The sequence below is a fragment of the Terrapene carolina genome, unplaced genomic scaffold (genome assembly GCF_002925995.2).
Source record: "Terrapene carolina triunguis isolate 2854851 unplaced genomic scaffold, T_m_triunguis-2.0 Scaffold558, whole genome shotgun sequence".
Lineage (NCBI taxonomy): Eukaryota > Metazoa > Chordata > Testudines > Emydidae > Terrapene > Terrapene triunguis.
In genome coordinates this window covers 12,856,449-12,877,264 of record NW_020664909.1, presented here as the reverse complement: position 1 = coordinate 12,877,264, position 20,816 = coordinate 12,856,449, and the positions used below count along the sequence as shown (strand labels likewise).

The 20,816-nt window shown below is 41.2% G+C and overlaps 1 protein-coding gene across 5 annotated transcripts in view; it reads left to right on the top strand.

Annotated features, from left to right (window-relative positions):
- Positions 1-20,816, top strand: part of DCAF6 (DDB1 and CUL4 associated factor 6) — a 164,410-nt gene that overhangs the window by 100,853 nt on the left and 42,741 nt on the right. For 4 of the 5 annotated variants that reach the window (XM_026659014.2, XM_026659012.2, XM_026659011.2 and 1 more), the window contains 2 exons: positions 8,757-8,816; positions 19,992-20,103. In XM_026659014.2, coding sequence (XP_026514799.1) covers positions 8,757-8,816; positions 19,992-20,103 — 172 coding nt within the window. The remainder of the gene's footprint in view (positions 1-8,756; positions 8,817-19,991; positions 20,104-20,816) is intronic. The other variant, XM_026659013.2, reaches the window with a different exon arrangement.

Genomic DNA, 20,816 nt, shown 5'->3' with positions numbered 1-20,816 from the left:
ACCAGGTTTGCATGCTGTGATGCTGAAAAAGATGCCTCATGCACAAAACTGTTTACAGTGCCAGGTCACATGGAAAACTTTATGAACCCCTTGTCTCCTTGTGTGTTGAATGAGGCATGGCTTACTACTTTCATACTATGATCTTTAATTAGCTATGCATGCAAGCACAGTGTAGCCTTCTATCATTTAGAGTATTGAAATATTTTTAACAAGGTCCATCATTTAGCTACTTCACAAGCCCGAACTCCTAACTCGTGTAAATTATAGAACTCTTAATTCAGCCAAATCAAAATTTTTTACAAGAACATAGACACCTTTATTCCCGAAGAAACTATTTACCTGCCAAATTTCAACTTTCTATCCCTCTTTCCCCCTTATTTTCTCTCCCCCCAGTTTTGGCACTTTTGTAAGTGGAATAGCATTTCTTTTCAGTTTTTCCTTTTTTTTAAAAAAGCACTCTTTGGGCAGTGACTGAGCCTAGACTGTTCATTGTGAAAGATAAATGTTTAGAAAGCTGTACACTACTGAAAGCAAGATCATAGAATGGAAAACACTCTGTGAGTTCAATCCTTGAGGGGGCCACTTGGGGATCTGGGGCAAAATCAGTACTTGGTCCTGCTAGTGAAGGCAGGGGGCTGGACTCGATGACCTTTCAAGGTCCCTTCCAGTTCTAGGAGATGGGATGGGAATATTAACTATGGCTGTGGCTAGTGCTCCAGCTAGAATATGTAGATATTGAATTTAGCATAGTTGCTAGCATTGGAAACTCTTTTCCAGGGTCAATTTTCAAACGGGTTGGACGTTGGAGACCCCAGACCCTGGGGGACTGAGTGTACATTCTAGTGTTGCTGCCGACACCAGTGGCTGCCTCCTTGCATGTGGAAAAAAGCCAGTAGAGCAGGGAAGACAATGGTGACCACAAGAGCAGTAGTCTCTGCCCTGTGGCAAGAACTCAATAGCTACTCCTGACAGAGAAAGCCAGGACAAAGGCAAAAATCTTGTTGGCTGTTGTGCTTGTGAAAAGAGAATGCTGGCCATTATTCCTCTGATGGACTGAACATCAAGATTTATTGACCCAAAAGACAAACCTTGACAGACAAAGCCAAAGCTAACATTTATGTTCTGGGTCAATAAATATTAATACTAATTCAGAGATGAAATGTGGGATTTTCAGAAACACCAAGTGCTAGCCTAGCTTTACTCACATTGATGTCAATGATAAAATTCCTATTGACTTCAGTGTATGAAAAGTTAGGCCAGGACTCTGCTTTTGAAATTCCCATCTGGAGATTGATGTATGTATTACTATTACTTTGAGTATGTGTCAGTGTGGATCAACGTTCCTTTTAAGCTGCACAGCCATACAACAATCTTGTATATACAGCACAGGTCAGAAACCATGCTGCTATGTTTCTTCTCTGTGGCCCCAGTAAGGGTGTGGTGTGGCCCTGTAAGAACCTGCTCCGCTCATTCCCCCTCCCACTGTGACAGTGCATGCAGTTCTGCCTCTTCGCTGATGGGTGTGTGTGTGTGTGTGTGTGAGAGAGGGGGGAGTGCTTCTAGTATCAGGGACACAGTTGGGGTGTCCCTTGTGCAGGACCTCAGGTGAGGGATCTGGCTGAGCTCTGTGATGGCTAATCAGGTCAGCGGAGGGTCAGGACACCCCCCCGCCCCCCCCACTTGCCCACCTGGCAGTTCAATACAAGAAATGTGGCCATTGCTGCTGCAGAGAGGGGCCCAGGGAGGGGGGGTCTGAAACCCTGGCCTGGAGGAAGTGTGGTCTGATGCCACAGATTCCTGGCCAGGCTTCTAAGATGACTGCTGTGGAGAAAATTCTGGGGACAGGGACCCATGTGAGAGATTGGGGAGGACACTTTAGGGCAGCATCTCCTGCACACTCTCCCCATCCCCAACCCTACTTTTATACATCCCTCACTGTGTTTAAAAAAATAAAAAGGTGGTGGTGGCAGGGAAAGCTTGCCCAAGGACAAAAATGTAGTGCTTAGTGGAGTTTGTAGCCCACTCAGTACAAAAAAATTTTAGAGAGAACATTGGTGTGGATTCCACTGTAGGTGTGCATACATATGAGACTGAAAATTTTCAAGTATCCAGTGGGGTTGTGCATGTGCCCTGTATCATCTCATGCTCCCATGCAAGGACATCAAGGGTGGAGTGGTTTTGACCCTCCCGTAGTTCCCTCTTACTGCATGTAGCAGCAAGATGGAATCTTAGCGAGTGATCCCCTAGTTCTTAGGATATCTCCATTAATTTAGATGAAGCTATCTCCTAGAACTGGAAGGGACCTTGAAAGGTCATCGAGTCCAGCCCCCTGCCTTCACTAGCAGGACCAAGTACTGATTTTGCCCCAGATCCCTAAGTGGCCCCCTCAAGGATTGAACTCACAACGCTGGGTTTAGCAGGCCAATGCTCAAACCACTGAGCTATCCCTCCCCCATGTTACTACAAGTCGTCTGAATACTTCAGAACTCCTTTGATAACCTTTATCTTTGACGAGTGTGATCATATTGATGAATCTTGACCAATTATTGATGTCTAGACACAGCTGTACAGACCTAGAGTGGGATCTGTTGTATAGGGTTCCTTAACATGCACTGTCCATCTTCCCTATTCTTCTTCATGGACCCTTCTCACAAAAGCTTGTTGCAATCAGAAGTGGCCTCATTACCTCATCTAGGAGCTGCAGAGAAGGTTCCAAAGGAATTCAAGGGAAGGGTTTCTACGCCTGGTATTTCCCAATCCCAAAGAAGAAAGGGGGTCTTTGTCCTATCCTGTATCTAAGGAGACTCAACAAATACATATGCCATCTCAGGTTGAGGATGGTAATGCTTGTCTCTATCATCCCATCTCTCCAAATTCAAGACTGGTTCATGTCTCTTGACTTGCAGGATACGTACTTTCATATCACATCTATATGGGCCACAGGATGTACCTCAAATTCACAATAGGGCCCAACTATCTTCTTTTGAGTGGTGGTACCTATGTATATTCCACTGTGATCACACAGGTGCTCCATGTGCCTGAGGCAGAAGATTTTTGCTAGCAGAGTCTGTTAGTCCTCACCTGTGCCCTTCTTTTTCTCATGCTTTAACCAATGTTATAAGGGGTGATGTGGACCAGCGCCCTCTCCAGTTCCTTTCTACCGCTGCATGGCCTGAGATGAAACCCTTCTCTGTCCATGAAGTAGTTCTTCAGTGTTTTTCCTGTAAATATTGTAAAGATAGTTCTTATTAGATAATTTTTAGTGGTGGCTTTTATGGTATCTAGCTAGTTAAGATTCAGGGGTTCCTCCCCTACCTTTCCCTCCTCTCCCGCATATAGAGTGACTATTATGCCCAAATTTCCAGGCTTAAAGAATGGTAGTTCCTGTGTCAGGGCTTTCCTGATCACAATGACTATCGGAAGTGCTTCTGCTGCCTTGGAGAATGTCACATAGCTTTGAAGTCCCTGGAGATATATACTCCAGCACCGGAGAGAAAATTTCATAGACCACAAGCATACAACCCTAGGTCAGCACCACAACCACTTTACCATCAGAGGGAGATGGGATATGAACAGCCAAATTTAAAAACAGGACCCAGAAGACCAAGCATAATGCTCCATCTCCTTCCAATCACAGCCTCCTGTTAAGAAATTCTTTTGATGAGAATCTTTGAGAGCTGAGAACCAACGCAGTTGCCACCTGCTTCATCTGAGAACGGTGATACCCATTTTGGTGGCTGCTTAACTTGCTTTTCCCATGCTTGGTGGATGGTAACGGACAAATGGATTCTTGACATTCATTCATTTCAGCTCTGTCATAGAATTCCTCTCCCCCTCCAAAACTCCCTTCCCCATCCCTCTTCAGAGACCACTCTCACAAGAAGATACTTATTCAAGAGGTAAACTTTCTCCTCCAGCAGGGGGACATGGAGCCAGTACCTGCTCAATATCAGTGGAAGGGATTTACTCAAAATATTTTTACCCCTCTCACGGGAGTTCCTAAGGTTTATTGTAGGTCTGGACCATTATAAATATAGGGTGCTCCCCTCTGACTTAGCAACAGCACCAAAGGTAATGTCAGTTGTAGCAGTGCACTTTTGATGCCACAGATCATCAGTCTTTCCCTACCTTGGCAATTGTCTATTGACAGGGAAATCTTATCAGGAGGTATCAAGAACAACCGCATCACTGGGACTCTGTGTCAACACAGAAAAATCTGTTTTAATTCTTACACAGATTGTAGTTTATTGGAGCAACTTTGGACTCTTTCAACATCAAAGCATAACTCCCTGAGGACACATTTCAATCCAAAAAGAATCTTGCTACTCAGCTCAGACAGAGCCCACAAACAAGGTTCGTTATTGCTTCATCCTCTTATGTTACATGGTATCCTGCACTTAATGTGATGCCCTTTGCAAGACTGTACCTCTGTTGCCTATAGGCCTGGTTTCTGACTGTCTTTACCAAGCAGGGAAAATATGTAAATATTAGTCCCCCTCCTTCCCAGGGTGTGAGATTCTCTAACTTGGTGGGAGAACGGAGACCATATATATGTGGGAGCCCCTTTCATTCTCCCTCCACCTGAGAAAACTTCAATCACAGATGCTTCTTTGTTGGGATGGGGCACATAAAGCACAAGTAACGTGGACTCCCTGGGAGTCTAGGATGCACATAAACCTCTTTGAACTGAAGAAATCTTGCTATGATATAGGGAAAAGAAACTGTCTTTAAGGTTAGTGATTTAAGTGAAAGCTTCCTACTATGAGGGAGTGACTGAAGTAAGTTCTCATAGCCAAATTCTCCACTACTTCAAATACCAATATCTAGAAAAATGGCTCTGTTAAATTCTCTAATATGTAATTGAGTGCATCACTTTGTGTAACTATTTTCTTTGCACAGAAAACAAAGCCGAGACAAATATGTATTTATTTAACATGGTCTCCAGATTAATCTACAGTATATGTACTGTCTCTTAGGACTTTTAAAGCATCTTTCACTCTCTATCTGAGGCCTGGCTACATACAGATTTGTACTGCTATAACTATTTTGGTTAGGGGGTGATTTTTTTCTATGTTTTACTTATAATAGGTAGCCCAGTACAGTCCCTAGTTGCAGACATTAGTTATGCCATTATAAAGGTGGTTTAGCTTATTCCCCTTCCCCTACGGAAATAGCTATACCCGTATAAATGACCTTTACATCTCTGCTAGGGGAGTTGCGCCACTTTAACTGTGCTGGTATGAATACAGGTATACTTAAAATGGTACAACTAGTGTGTAGACAAGTCATTAGTATTATGCACAAATTGGGTGGCTTAACGGTGGGTGACATGGAAATATTTTGGTCTAATTAAATGCTACTTGACTTAAGCAGGAGGGGTGAAGAGGAGCATTCAGCATATAACTTCTTTCTAAATTGCTTTTTACATTCTGCTTGAGGCTCCCCAAAGTTATGCATCTCCAACTCCCTCTCTAAGTGGTGCTCTAATTTAGAGTATGCGGGCAACATGCCAAACTGCACTGGGACATAGACCCAGCCTGTGGATGCTCAGGTAAGTGCTGTTTTTTTTTTGTTTTTTTTTTTTTAACTATATGGCACAGTTTTGCTAACATTTTTTTCAAAAGCTTTACCACAAAGGATTTAAAGTTATATATTTTCAGTATATTTACAAAACCAAGCCATATATTTAAAAAAAGGCACTTACCTGACCTTCTCTAGGATGGTTCCTTGCTTGTGTTCAGTTCCCTATCTGAGCTGGGGAGTTACAGCATTTTGCATCCTCCAGTGCCACTTGGAATGGGAGCTGGCAATCTGTGACTTCGGGGGGACTTGAAAAAGAAAAACACAAAGTGAGTGTAAAATCTCTACGTGTTGAATGCTTTTCTTAACCATGTTACGTGAGATGTTTAGCACATTCCCTAGAACTGTTTTATTTAAAAATTCTTGCAGGTAACATTCAAGTTAAGTGTTTCCAATACAGTGAAACTGGAAATCACTGAATTGTACGACTTCAAATAGCAGTAAAATACAGGTGATTTAAACCTGCATTTGTAGGGGGATGGTCAGTAAAATCTAAAAACTTTTGCATTGCTAGTTTCTATGATTGAACATGATACAGGTGTTTTACTTCTTGTAAGTAAATGCTGTGTAAAATATCTACATTATTCTTTAATGAATGGAGACCGTATACTTGATGCATGAAACTTAGGGACATGGTGATCAATTTAACTGTTTACCAGTTGACATAACTGAAATATTAGTTTAGTCATGCCCCTTCTAATCACCTAGAACTGAGGTAAAAACTACAAGAAGATTTTAGCATTCTTAAACTTTCAGGGCCGATTAGAATGTTTGAAAGAATTCTTAATCATTTTTCATGTAAGGGCTACTTTTTTAATAAAAGAAAGTGTAAGCAAGTAACAAGAACAGGATTTCTTAGTATCACAGGGCTGGCTAGATTCTTACTGGCTCTATGTGGATGGACAAATCCCTGTTCCCCCTCTTGCTCCTATATGGAGGCTAATTGCAGTGGGTGAGACCGTGCATGGCCTGGGAGTCCATCCCCTGCACCAATGAGCAGAGCTGGCCTGTCTCGGTGGAAGGGGGCACAGGCTTTACCTTTCAGAGCGTGTAATTGGGTCACTACTGCATTGTGGGAGCTGGAGTTGGGCACAATGCATTGAAAAATTGTACTGAGGTGGTGCATCTCCACGCCACTTTCTACCCCCTGGCTGTGATTTGAAACCATAATTTAGCACACTGTGTAAATACCTCTGTGCTAAATTAGAGGTTCCCTTGCAGTTCTTGTGAAGTGTATTGCATGTACTAGAAAGTAGAGTGTACTATTATTGAGACTCATTTTCACTTGAGATCTAAGTTAGCATTTGAATTTAGGGGACTGATTCTGTGGACTGACCAAGCTATGTTTGGTACAAGACTGGGACACGAGTGGACAAAGATGTCTTTTGAGCCACTTTTATGTTCCATAGCAGGTGGAGAGTCCACTGCATCTCCCTACAGCTGCCAGCGTGACTCTCCCCAATCTGGCTGTGGCTGGGGGGCGGCAGCGAGGGCTCGGAGCCGAAGCCTGGCCATCATAAAAACTGGGCAGGCAGCTGTGGGGAGCTGCTGCGGACCTTCTGCCTGCCCTGGCGGGGGGGCCTAAGCAGCCCCCAGGCAGCTCCACAGGTCACCACACAGCAATGACTAGTGGCACTGGAACAGGGGGTGGGGATGGGCCTTGCCTTTTCCCTCTCCACCTCTTCTTTCCCCTCCGAAGCCCCGCCCTCCCGGCCAGGTCACTGTGGAGCCGAGCCATGGGGAGCTGCGGCGGACCCTCCACCTTCCCAGGGTGCAGGGGGTGGGTGAGCTGAGAGCAGCACCTGGATGTGTCCCAGGCTCCCTGCCCGGCCGAGGACAGGTGGAGGGTCTGTGACTCCCACAGCTGCCCGCACGGCTCTCCCCAACCCAGCTCCGGCTGGGAGGGGGGATGCCTCGGAGCCTCAGCCCAGCCACGATAAGTAGAGCTCCACAAATCCGTGGATATCCGCAGACAATTTTTGCAGATCGGATGCAGATACACATTTTTGTATCTGCACAGGACTCTAGGAATAATAGCTTAGTCATTATTACAAAATTTCGAATACTGAACTAATTTATGTGCACCACCTGGAATTAGGGATGCCACAGAAATAAGATCTGTGTTCTTTTTAGAGATGACAATGGAAATAGCTTTCACAGAAGATGTTTAATTTTTGCATCAGTAATGTGTCCGCCATGAGATGCATCGAAAGTGAACTATTAACAGATGATGTCTAACAGAAAAATCTTTTTGTGATCCTATTCCATTATAAACTGAAGCTTCATATAAGTCATCATGCCATGGTGCTATTTGATAACTGAGAATTTAAGTCTTCATGCATTTTTATCAGACTCCACTCAGGTTATAGCAGCCAAGAGTCTTCAGAGCTGTTGAATTATTCAGTATATGAACTGGAAATATTTTTTTTGTTTGTTTTTTTTGTTTTTAGCATTTAAAGGCCGCATTTAAAAAAACAAAAAACAAATTTGTTGCTCTATTTGGAAACTCTTCTCAGTTCTTAAATTCTGTGGTGATAGGTGCTTTAAAAATTCTTGAGAATTCTAAAGCCATATTTGAAGACACTGGTCTAATATTGCATATTCTTCTGTGAAGTTTTAGATCACATTTATTCTTATAAGACTCGGGGGGCATACCTTCTCTCTTTAATTTAAGTTGCAGTTGAGTTTGGTGATGGGAGCATGGAATTTAGGAGTCATGACTCTTCAGGTATTGTTCCTGGCACAATAGAAGTTCTAGGTATAGTTCATCATCTTGATTTAAGCTCAGTTATCTGATCCCAACTAGCATTGCCTTGAAAAGTCTGATAAATGTATTGAGATCCTTGCAACAATAAGTCTTTTGGTACAATTATAGTATAGGTTAACATGCCTGAAACTGGAAGGGAAAAACACAGCTTCTTTGATATCTTGTCAGCATACTTTTAGGGAAAATACTAAATGCTCGCGTAAAGGAATGTGTCATGGTCAGAAGCATGTGGCTTTTCTCCTGTAGCACAGCTGAAAAATGCATTATAAATTACTGGCCACTTAAGAAACAAGCCCAAATGCTTTCTTACATTGCTACCTTATTTATTTTAAACTAACATATGATCATGACATTGCTATGCAGTTTTCTGCTGCTTATATTTTAAGTTGAAATCTCATTTCTGTTTCAGATTCTCCTTCCTCTGTGGTTAACAAACAGCTCGGATCCATGTCACTTGATGAGCAACAGGGTGCGTGTGATAGGAAATATGCTATTCCCAGCCATAGTTCACTGCAATGCAGACTTCCTTTTTAAATTTCAGTTCATGATGATAAACATGCTGTTCATCTTCATAAACTAGAATTCCTTAAGCAGACCTGCGTTGGAAATGCCATAATACTCAGTTAAAATGATATCGTCTGCAAAAGTAGTGTACATTTATTTTTAAAAATCTGCCCTTACCACCAATTTGATGTTTTTAACATAAAAGTTATATTCCACTCTGACACATTGTAAGTGAATTTAGGAAAAAAATGTTGTTTAATCAAAAGTAAAATTGCAAATCAGTTTTTAAACTGGTGTTTACGGATGGTAAACTCCTCTCAGCCCATTAAGGGGAGTTACCTTTTGGGTGAAACTTGCCTTTAACCAGATAAAGCCAAAGTAGCCTGACTTATGTAGATACGTGTGGATGTTGAGGAAGAAAAATCCATCCAATTTGGGGTCGGGGCAGTGGGCTGCACTGCAGCACCCACCTGTTACCTCAGCCTGTTGGTTGAAAGCTGCAACTCCTATGTGCAATTTTTGCTGTTTCTTAAGATCCCCTTACTTCTGTAATCAGTGGTCCCATGTCTCCTCTGGGAATGTCTACACAGCGAAGAAAAATCCATCGCTGGCCTGTGCCCGCTGACTTGGGCTGCAGAGCTCTTTCATTACTGTGTAGACTTCCGGGCTTGGACGGGAGCCTGAGTTCTGGGACCCTCCCACCCTGAAGGGTGAGCCTCAGAAGATTTGGATGCTTATCTCAGCCCTTAAATCTTCAAAACATGACTAGAAAGCTCAGAAAGAGACTTGTCTGTTCCAGTCACAGCTGGAATCCGGAAGTGTTGAGTTGATAACAAAAATGAAACCATGAACCTTCAAGATGCTTTGGTCCCAGAAATCAGGCAAGGTTTGGAAGTTTCCTTGTTATCTTTCCACGCTGGTTCGCTTGCCCTTAGAACTGCCTTGCATCTTAGAATAGGTAATTACATAAATGAAGTAGAACTTAATTTCTAATAGTTGCATTCTTCCATAGTGTTTATGCTGTTGTGCTAATGTATGGAGATTTCCTCTTACAAATCAGTTTTTTATATGTAATAAAAATAAATATATCTGTTTATCTAAAACTTAATGGTAAACCTACTTTATGATCACTTATTTAAGACAATGACTCTCCTACTGTGATCTTAGGACCACCAGAAGAGAAAGTTAATGTCACTAGAACTGTGGTGGATTGGGAATCTGGATGAGGAAATAGTTTGTTAGAGGATTTATCTCCTATCAGATGGTCAGCAGAATAAAAAGCTGACTGTATTCTGCATCCATATCATCATTCAATTCTCTTAAATTAAACAATATCAGGTGGGGTCCGCATTTTGATGGGAAATCTCCAAGGAACTGCTAGCTGGTGCAGGAAGTTGTTGGTGCTTCAGTATATGGTACTTTTCCCTCTGATTTTGTTAGCTTGCCATTAGAGCAGATGGTGCTCTTGGTATTACCATCTTTTATGTCCACTTCTGGTCACTAAAGATCTTATAGCATTTATCATGATTTCATAATCCCACTATTCTAGCCACATTCCTGTGTAGGGTGGTTAATTTCTGCCTACCTGTATTTAATCTTGTATTTTCAAATGGAACATGATTTTCCAGGGCTTTGGAGCTGTGCTCCGGCTCCGCTCCAGCTCCAGGCAAAAACCTGCAGCTCCACTGCTCCGGAGCTGCTCCGCGCTCTGGCTCCGGGCTCCGCTCCAAAGCCTTGTGATTTTCTTCACTTGGTGTTTCACCTCAGCACTGGCTGCAATTCAGTAATGGGTGGTCACTGTTTAAGGGCGGTATTGTTTCTTTAAGCCATTACCTAGATTGGCAGGTGTGGAGAGAAATTGTATAACTTGGACTATGGAATGGTTGCTGGTGTTCTCTAAAAGTCATTGACCTAGTCCTGAGGATTCTTATTGGGTTTTTACTTCGCTCTTACTTGAGCAAACTCCTGGAGCTTTTTGTAGACTGGTATTTTCACTATTTAGGGTTTTCACCATTGCGTCTAAAGTCAGTTGGTGATTGTGGTTTTGTTGTTGTGAGCCTCAGTATGGAACTTTTTCCTGTCCCCGACATAGATTACATTTTGACCCTCTCACTTAGAAGGAAACATCTTTAAGTTTCCCTCCCAAAATATGTCTTAGAATGACCACTACTGCCTTTATATTTTGACACTATTGATCTGCTTTTCCTGGAAGTGGGAGGTTAATGTTGGGTATAGTGAGGAATGGAGTGGGGCCTGGGGAGAGATCATGATGCAGACTGCTTGACAGCTGGAATCAGGAAGGGACTTCAAAATCTCAGGATGTGGGAGTGTGAATGATTATCAGACTCCATTAAAATACATTGCTAATTATATTTTTAAAGCTTTATACTCTTTTTTTTTCCCCCTGAGTATATAAACAATTTTACATGTTCAATACAACTTTTGCTAATTACCTTCAATTACACAAAAACCGAGATGCCTCCTAACGAATGGCAGAGTAGAGTCCTTAGTCTCTAACTTCCAACCAGGCCAAATGTGATCTGGTAACATGCCTCTATACTGTTAGTATCGCACAGAGAAAAGCTAGAATTTTTGTGAACTTGTTTTGCACAGATGTAGTTTTCTGAACAAATAAGTGGATTTATTAGTGTAATTTTCCTTTTTACATGATTGAAGAAAGTATTTCAATTCCAGATCTTTCTAATTACAAAGGGAGATAAAAGTTCACTTTTTTTGCTTAAAAGGAAATGGAGGGTGGAGTTTGTCCTGTAACATTTCCTTATGGCAAAGCACAATATGAAATGATAGTCATAACTTTTCCCACAATTTACGTCAAATGTGCTGCTGTAAAATAGAGAACTGCTGGTCTTATAGGCATATATATTCAGAGTGGAATGCAAGGAATTTGCAGCAATTTAGCAGTATTGATTTGCTGCTTGTTACCTTGATAACTACCTCTTACCTTGTTTGTTAGGGCTTGTGAACAGGCTAATAGCTCTGGAGATGGAAGTTCTCTGTTTAATCACAGAACATGTACAACTTCCGTATAATGAGAATTTTATAAAGGAATAAAGCCAAGAAATAGCTGTTGAAAGTTTACCGCTACAGTAGAGCCTCAAAGTTAAACACCTGTTCGTAACACTGAAATGTTCATAACTCTGAACAAAACATGATGGTGGTTCTTTCAAAAGTTTACAACTGAACATTGACTTAATACAGCTTTGAAACTGTACTAAGAAGAAAATTGCTGCTTTCCCTTTTTTTTTAAAGTAGTTTTCGTTTAACACAGTGCTGTACTGTATTTACTTTTTTTTTTTTTTTTTTTTTGTCTCTGCTGCTGCCTGCTTGCGTACTTCTGGTTCAAAATGAGGTGTGTGGTTGACTGTCAGTTCGTAACTCTGGTGTTCATAACTCTGAGGTTCTACTGTATTTTGGCAGCTATGTCTTTCCACACTTTTTCCTCTGAACATTTACCAAATTCCATTTTTTCAAACTCTGCTAGCTGCTCTTATTGCTCTGTAGATGATTGATGTAAAGGAGTGCCCATGTGTACTCAGTATTGAAGAACTACTGCTACAGCAAATGGAGTCAGAGGGACTTATGTTGCAATATCCTGGAATGGTTTGTGATGTTTAAAGCCAGAAGGAACCACTACGATAATCTAGTCTGACCTTCAAAATACAGGCCATAGAATTTCACCCAGTGGTGTGCAGCAATATATTTGGTGGTGGCTTCATGACTCAGTGATACTGATTATTTTTGCACTGAGAAAAACATCCCAAAGCAATGTTAGGATATTGCACTGTAATTATTTTGTGTCCGTCTCAAACGCCATTCAAGAAAGTATCTCTTTCCATTCCTATCCAGCTGCTGAAGTGAGGAAATCTCCCTTGTCTGGCTGGTGGTGGTGGGGGGGACAGGGTAGGATTACACAAGCTCCTTTTCTGTCCCCTTCTCGTGATGAAGTGCTTCAGACTCTGTTTTGACTTACTCAGTGCTATCTACTTGTACTGTAAGGACACTCACATTTTGTGATACCAAGTGGTGTGTGCTGACCGCTTTCCATGAACTCAAGGATAGCACCTATTTACTTATAAATGTACATATTTTCAATCAAAATGTAAATGCCCACAACCACAATGTTTTCTTGTACTCATATGTTCTTTGAATAGATTGATTTCACACGCAAAAAAATCCTGCATTTGATCAGCTTTCTCCTCACCCCACACTGACAGAATAAGGCAGCTGCAGGCTGTATTTTAGAGCAGCCATGAGCTGCACTGTGAGTACTCATTGTGCAGAGGTTACCATGGTGAGGCTCATGTATAATTGTCACAATGCATTATACAGAACACTCTTTCACAGAAAATTATCTTAATTTTAGCTCTGTGTTTTCGTACTTTATATTTTCCACATTTTAAAAAACTTTTTTTATTCAGAACATGTATAAAGTACGTATTTAACATTATTTAAATTTTTCAGACCAAATTGCTACAGCCCTGGTACCCTTAGTGGTTTCCATCTGTCAACAGCGTACATACACACATGAATGTTCAGGTTCAAATTATGCTTGCAGACATATGCTTGCAGACAATGGCTTCTGTTAACTTTAAAGGAAGTTTTATATATGTATTCAGTGGCAGAATTATGACCCTTACTGTTTCTGTAAGCAGTCTTTACTTGGGGAGTTGTGTATGTTTGAATATATACTTATAGTAAATTATATGCATGTAGAGTGATTCTGAACTCTATTTTAGAATGGTCATGCAAGAAATATTGCCATTGTACAGTGAATAATGTTGTAGTTTTAAAACTTCCTGTTGTTCTAGCCATTATTATTTTGTCCATTGCAGCTTTGAACTAGAAATTTAAAACAGAAATCCAGACTGGAAAAGCAATAGGAGATATGCTACTTTAACGTCTTATTTAAAATTGTGAATGACAACTTAAACATTTTTCCATGCAGCACATGTAAGTTTTTGTCACTGGCAAAGCTGTTGTAGTCATGATCAAGTTTCTATACTCCATAAACCAAACAAAACCTGACTAACACTGCTGTCCAGATGGCTGTGAAGTAAAAAGATTAGACTGTATTTGATACTAACAAGCAGTAAGGACCTATGAGTTCTATTTCCAGCTTTGTCACTGACTCATTGTATGACCTTGAGTAAGTCACTGGGACTCCCTGTTTCATCATGCCCACTTATAAAACAGGGATATTAGGACTTCGTGTACAATTATTATCAAACAAAATGCATCAGAGAGCTGTGCATGTAGATAGTTTGTCCATTAAAACAAGCATCTTATTCTTTAACATTACATTTGTTTTTAAAGGTTAACACTATAGCTGTCAGTTGGCTCATTATCTCAAAGGAGGACTTTTGTCCTGGAGGATGCTTTTAAAATATCATATTTAATCATATCCATTTTCCTTGTATTTGTTTTTCATTGTTCTTGCTGTTTTTATTAGGAAAGGTATTTGTGTTCAAAACTAGTATTTTTCTCCCACACCGACTTGTCTGTTCTTTGAGTACTGTCCCTATGTGTAATCCACTTCAGGTGCTCATGTGCCCCATGTACCTTTGATTGGAGACTTTAATCAGCGGTGTCCATTTGACCTCTGCATACGCTGCTAATATCCTTGTGCCCCACACTGAGGCTGTATCAAGCTGTACAGGCAAACTACCCTCAGTTCTTTCTCAACCACCTCGGCCTGAAACAGAGTTTAGCATGTCAGCATTGTGCGTGTCTCGGCTGCTTGCTGAGTTCATTCTACTTAGTTTATTTAGTTTGTTAGTATCATGCAGAGATGGGCTGAACACTTCAATAGTCTACTCAATAGAGCATCGACAGTCAATTGGCGTGTCTTTGATCAATTACCGAGAAACCCATCAAAGAGGATCTCGACCTCCCTCCATCAGTTGAAGAAGTCATGAAAGCCATCAAACAATTGAACTCTGGTGTGGAAAGGCATCTGGAAAGGATGGTATTCCATCAGAACTGTGCAAAGCAGCAGGCCCAAAGGCTATCAAGGTGTTTTCACGACATCTTGAGTAGCATTTGGGAGGAAGAAGAAATGCCACAAGACTTCAAAGATGCCATTATTGTATCACTGTTCAAAGCCAAAGGCAGCAAAGCTGACTGCGGAAAGTACAGAGGCATTTCCCTACTCTGTATAGCAGGGAAAATACTAACTCGCATTTTACTGAACAGACTCATTCCAAACGTGTCTGAGGAGAGAATGCCAGAAGTGCAGTGTGATTTTTAGACCAGCTCATAGTACTATGATTTTTGTCATAAGGCAGGTCCCGGAAAAATATTTAAAGCAGAACATGGACCAGTATGCAGTCTACATTGACTTTACCAAAGCCTTTGATATGGTCAACAGAGAGGGTCTATGGGCTATTCTACATAAACTGGGCTGCCCGAGAAGATTCATACAAATCATCTGGCTGTTCCATAACCACTTAACAGTACAAGTGCTCTCCAATGGTAACTTTTCTGACGTATTCAAAATCTCAAAGGGAGTGAAACAAAGCTGCATACTTGCTCCAGTGCTGTTCAACTTGTTCTTTGCCTGTGTCCTCAGCCATGCCACGAGGGACTTGGATCAGGGGATTTATATCTGCTACTGACTGGATGGCTCCCTCTTTAATCTTCAAAGACTCGATGCTAAGACCAAGACGCTGGAGAGACTTCTTATCAAGGCACATTTTGCAGATGACTGCACCTTGATGGACCATAGACATAGCAACCTTCAGGTCATTGTTGATAGATTCTCTGAAGCATCCCAGCTCTTTGGCCTCACCATCAGTCTCAGTAAGACAGCGGTTTTGTTTCAACCAGCACCTCATTCCAGTGCCCCGGCGCCAGCCAGCGTCATACAAGGCACACAGCTAAAAAATGTAGATCAGTTCAAGTATTTGGGTAGCGCCATCACAAGTGACTGTTCCCTTGATCAGAAAATTGCCTACAGAATTAGTAAAGCCTGCCAGGCCCTTGGCCAACTCTGAACAAAAATCCTTAATCAACAGAACTTTTGTGTCTCCATCAAATTGAATATCTACAGTGCAGTGGTCCTAACATCTCTCTTGTATGGATCTGAGACATGGACTCTCTATAGATGGCACATTAAACAGCTTGAGCAATTTCACATGTGCTCCCTCTGCTCAATAATGAGCATTTGCTGGCAGGACAGAGTGACCAATATTAAAGTCCTTGAGAGAGCAAACACAACCAGCATTGAGGAAATGCTACTGAGAGCACAACTTAGGTGGACCAGACATGTCATCAGAATGGAAGACCACTGTCTCCCAAAACAGATCTTGTATAGGGAGCTGAGGCAGGGCAAAAGAAAGAAGGGTTGTCCTCATAAGTGCTTCAAAGATAACCTGATGAGCAGTCTCCAGTAGGCTGGCATCCATCTCAAAGAACTCAGGCAAATGGCTCAGAACTGGACTCACTGGGGGTCTCTGACAAGATCAGCATGTAACAGGTTTGGGCAGGATAGACAAAATAGTCTCCAGGCTTTATGTGAAATGCGTCACTGAGCTGCATCATCAAACATCATAGATATGGACTTCCCATGTCCTCATTTTGGCTGACTGTGCATCAGGGTTCGAACTTCAGAGTGAAATGCATAGCCATAGATGAAAAATGTGACAATATCATCATAGTCAGCGATGGACTACCAACATTAACAGATAATTACTGGTTATTGAAAGATTGTTTAATTTCTTCCTGGGAAATCCTCCCTGTGAGGGGCATGTCTGTTCACTGGGAGTTAAGTATTCGCTCATATGCAGAGAGGCTATCCCGGTCAGTGACAGACACTGTAAGTGTGTTCACTGCCTGGGTGAATTGCATGTCTCTCAGAAGTGTCATTTCTGTTGAGCCCTCAAATCCAGGGCACAAAAGAACTGCTAAATCAAGCTGCGACTGTTAATGCAGGAGTGCTCTTTTCCCCCACTTCAGAGCCAGGTCAGGAGAACCCCCGCTATACATCAGTCGCCACAGTCTCTAGTGGTCCTTCGACCTCAGCGCAACACCCTTCTAGAGAGGGGAAGGCTTCAAAGACCTCCTCTAAAGATTCTAAGAAGAGGAGCTCTAATTCCCTTCTTAAGGTATCCATCCTCAAAAAGACCTCACTCTCCGACCAGGTCAACAGCCTTGAGGCTTGGTACGATAGAGGCAAAAGGCTCCTCCGGTACCAGTGAAGCAGGAAAATCCCACAGTTCTCAGAGTAAACATGGTTCTGGGAAGGTTCCAGTACCGTCTAGCAGAGACGGTCAGAGTGAGCAAACAGCATGCATGGGTTGAACTACAACTGCTAATGAAAATCTCCAATCAAAGGTGCGTGGGGAACATGCGCACCTGAAGTGAAGCACCCATAGGGACATTCAGCTCAAAGAATTAGACTTACTGCACATGGTGAGCAACCTCACTTTCGTTCTATTTGATCCTGCAGTAACAAAGCATGAGTAAAATTTGACCGTTGTTATGTAGAGAAAGGTCAATGACTTCAATGGGCAGAATTTGATGTTTATTTGACATCGTGGAAAAAACCTCATGGTGTTACAGATGTAGGGTGGTGGCTTCACAGCAGGATCAAGTATAAGAAGATGGTTTGTGAGGAAGGGTTTTGTTGTTTTGTTTTTTGAAACTCCCAATGACAGCAAAGGGAAGACTGTACATTGATGTTTAACAACTGATAGATTAATAATACATTAATAGCAAAGGGTGACTGACATTCTCATAATTCATATGAGGCTGGAGTAAGTGGGCTTCACATAGGTGGCATATATGGGGCGTAGAAGTCAAGAATTCTCCCACTAATCTAGGTTCAGAACAAGGAGCACCTGTGTAGTAAGTTTATATTTGATGTTACTGCCCATAACCTTTATTAGCAGGAATGGGCTACTGCACACCTCTTAAGTGGTGTTTGTAGACAGGAGGTCCATGATGTAGATGGGCCTACTGGCTATGAACCTTCCTTCAGGGAAGGATGCCATAGAGCAGTGCTGTTACCATACAGCCCATTGCACAGACTCTCCGCGATCTGTTAACTCTGTGCACCAGGTATTCATTGGTACTGTTCACGTTCTCAGAGTTTCAGCATAAAGAACATTCACACTAGGATAACTTTAGGTGATGAGGAGGGGTGGGGAAGAGGAGCACTTTCAAAATGTAGCACTGAATGAAATGATAGTCCACGTTCCCATACAAAAAACTCCAAACCTCAGTATAATAGTTTGGATAGTAGATATCCAAAGTCCTGCTCACAAAGGACCAAATCACAGGGGAAGGGAACGCAAGCCAAAATGGGGACAGAACAGGTTAAAGAATAATTAGATAAGTTAGATGTGTTCAAGTCGGCAGAGCCTCATGAAATTCATCCGAGGTGGTTTAAGGAACTAGCTGAAGCAATTTTGGAACTGTTAGCAGTTATCTTTGGGAACTCATGGACCTGGGTGAGGTCTCAGAACTGGAGAAGGGCAAAAATTTGTAGTTATCTTTAAAAAGGGGAACAAAGAAGTCCTGGGGAATTATTGATCAGTCAGCCTAATTTTAATACCTGGAAAGATACTGGAACAAATTATTAAAAAAATGTTTTGTAAACTCCTAGAGGATGATGGGGTTATAAGGAATAGCGAGCATGCATTTGTCAAAAACAAATTATGCCAAACCAACCTAATTTCCTTCAACAGGGAAACTGATCTAGTGAATGGGGGAAATCCGGTAAACGTAATATGTTTTTAGTTTAATAAGGCTTTTGACACAATCCTACATGACATTCTTATAAGCAAACTAGAGAAATGTGGTCTAGATGGAATTACTAGGTAGTGGGTGCACAGCTGGTTGAAAGACTGTACTCAGAGTTATCAGTGTTGATAACTTAATCTGGGAGGACATATCTAGTTGGGAGACACAGGTTCAGTCCTGGGTCTAGTACTATTCAATATTTTCATTAACGATTTGGATAATGGAGCACTTGCAAGCAGTTTGGAGAACAGGATTAGAATCCAAAATGACGGATTGGAGAATTGGTCTGAAATCAATAAAATTATATTCAATAAACCCAAGTGCAAAGTACTTCAATTAGGAAGAAAGAATCAAATGCACAACTACAAAATGGGGAATAACTGGGTAGGTGGTAGTACTGCTGAAAAGGACCTGGGTCATAATGGATCACAGATTGAATGATTTAACAATGTGATGCAATTGCCAAAAAGGCTGATATCATTCTGGGTGTATTAACAGGAGTGTCATATGTAAGACATGGGTGCTAATTATACCACTCTACTCAGTACTGGTGATGCCTCAGCTGAAGTACTTTGTCCAGTTCTGAGTATCACACTTTAGGAAAGACGTGGACAAACTGAGAGAGCAGAAGAGAGCAACAAAAATTATAAAAGCTTTAGAAAACCTGACCTAGGTTTGTGGAGGAAAAAAACTGGGCATGTTTAGTCTTGAGAAAAGAAAACTGAGGGAGGACCTGATAAGTCTTTAAATATGTTAAGGGCTTTTATAATGAAGATGCCGATCAAGTGGTCTCCATGTACTCTGAGGTTAGGACAAGAAGTAATGGGCTTAATTTGCAGCAAGAGTGGTGTAGGTTAAATATTAGGGAAAACTTGCTAACCATAAGGGTAGTTGAACTCTGAATTCGGCCGCCAAGGGAGGTTGTGGAATCCCCATCACTGGAATTTTTTAGGAACAGGCTGGACAAACATCTGTTAGGGATAGTCTAGGTTTACTTGGTGTCCTGTCTCAGCACAGGCGGCTGGACTTGATGATTTCTCGAGGTCCAGCCCTATAGTTCTATGATTCTATGTATGGCTCCCATGTAAATCAGAAGGAATCTTATGGCCAAATCTAAGGACCACATATGCCCTCTTCATTGTTGTAAATACAAATTGTTATATCTTTAGGCTAGTCCCTAAGCTTTGCAAAGTATAAATTCAATGCGATCACTCCAAAGCATTTAACTTTTGGTTTGGTCTGTGTCTGGCTTTAAAACAGATTGTATTAGAGAGAATTTTTTGGTTATCTTAATTCACTTCGGAAGGTGTTTCCATTATTTAACAGTTTTACATAAATTACTGACACACATTCAAATATTATCAACCCTTGTTTACAGACAGTGAAAAGCAGAGTCCACGAGCAGGAACAGGTGAACCAGTTTTAAGTTTGCACTACAGTACAGAAGGAACTACTACAAGCACGATAAAATTGGACTTCACGGATGAATGGTAAGAAGTTCTCTTTTTTTAGCTGTTAATAAGCACAATTTTCCATTGTATTAGCATTTGTATCTAAAATGATTTTATTCTCTCAATTATATATACCACTTAATATGTATTGTTTCCTGCTGTTTCATAGTTCTGTAATAGTATTTTACAGAGGTAGTGACCATCTGATTAGGAATAAAATATTTTCTGTGTTCTATTTGCATTAATCATCGCAGGCAAAATTATTTTAAAAGTGGGAAAAATTCTTCTTTCTGAGGTCAATCTTTAAATATATAGCAAAGAGTATGTAAAGAATAGGAAAAAGTGGCTTTCATCATTAACTTTTTAAGTTGAGGATTTTTTTTATAAACACAGCTCAGCAAACTTCACTTTGTAACAGTACATCCATTTTAGAATGCTATGGATTTTAATTCTTCTAGCCAAAGAAGGTTTTGGAGCAGGCACAATTACAGAAATGTGTTGTGAATTTTTTAATTAAAAAAAAAGAAAAGTAGTAATAGTACACTGTATAGATCATCTTCTGTAATTTTGACTCAAATCTTAAAATAATTCAGAAAAAAATATTGTACCAAGTACTCTTGAAATACACATCTGTTGAGTCTACATGGATTTTAAAAGAGCTATTTCAAATTTGTGGAGCAAGAACTGCACCAGGTTCTGTGTTCCCTTGTTGGCACAGAGAAATCCAAACATTGCTTGAAAATGTTGGAACC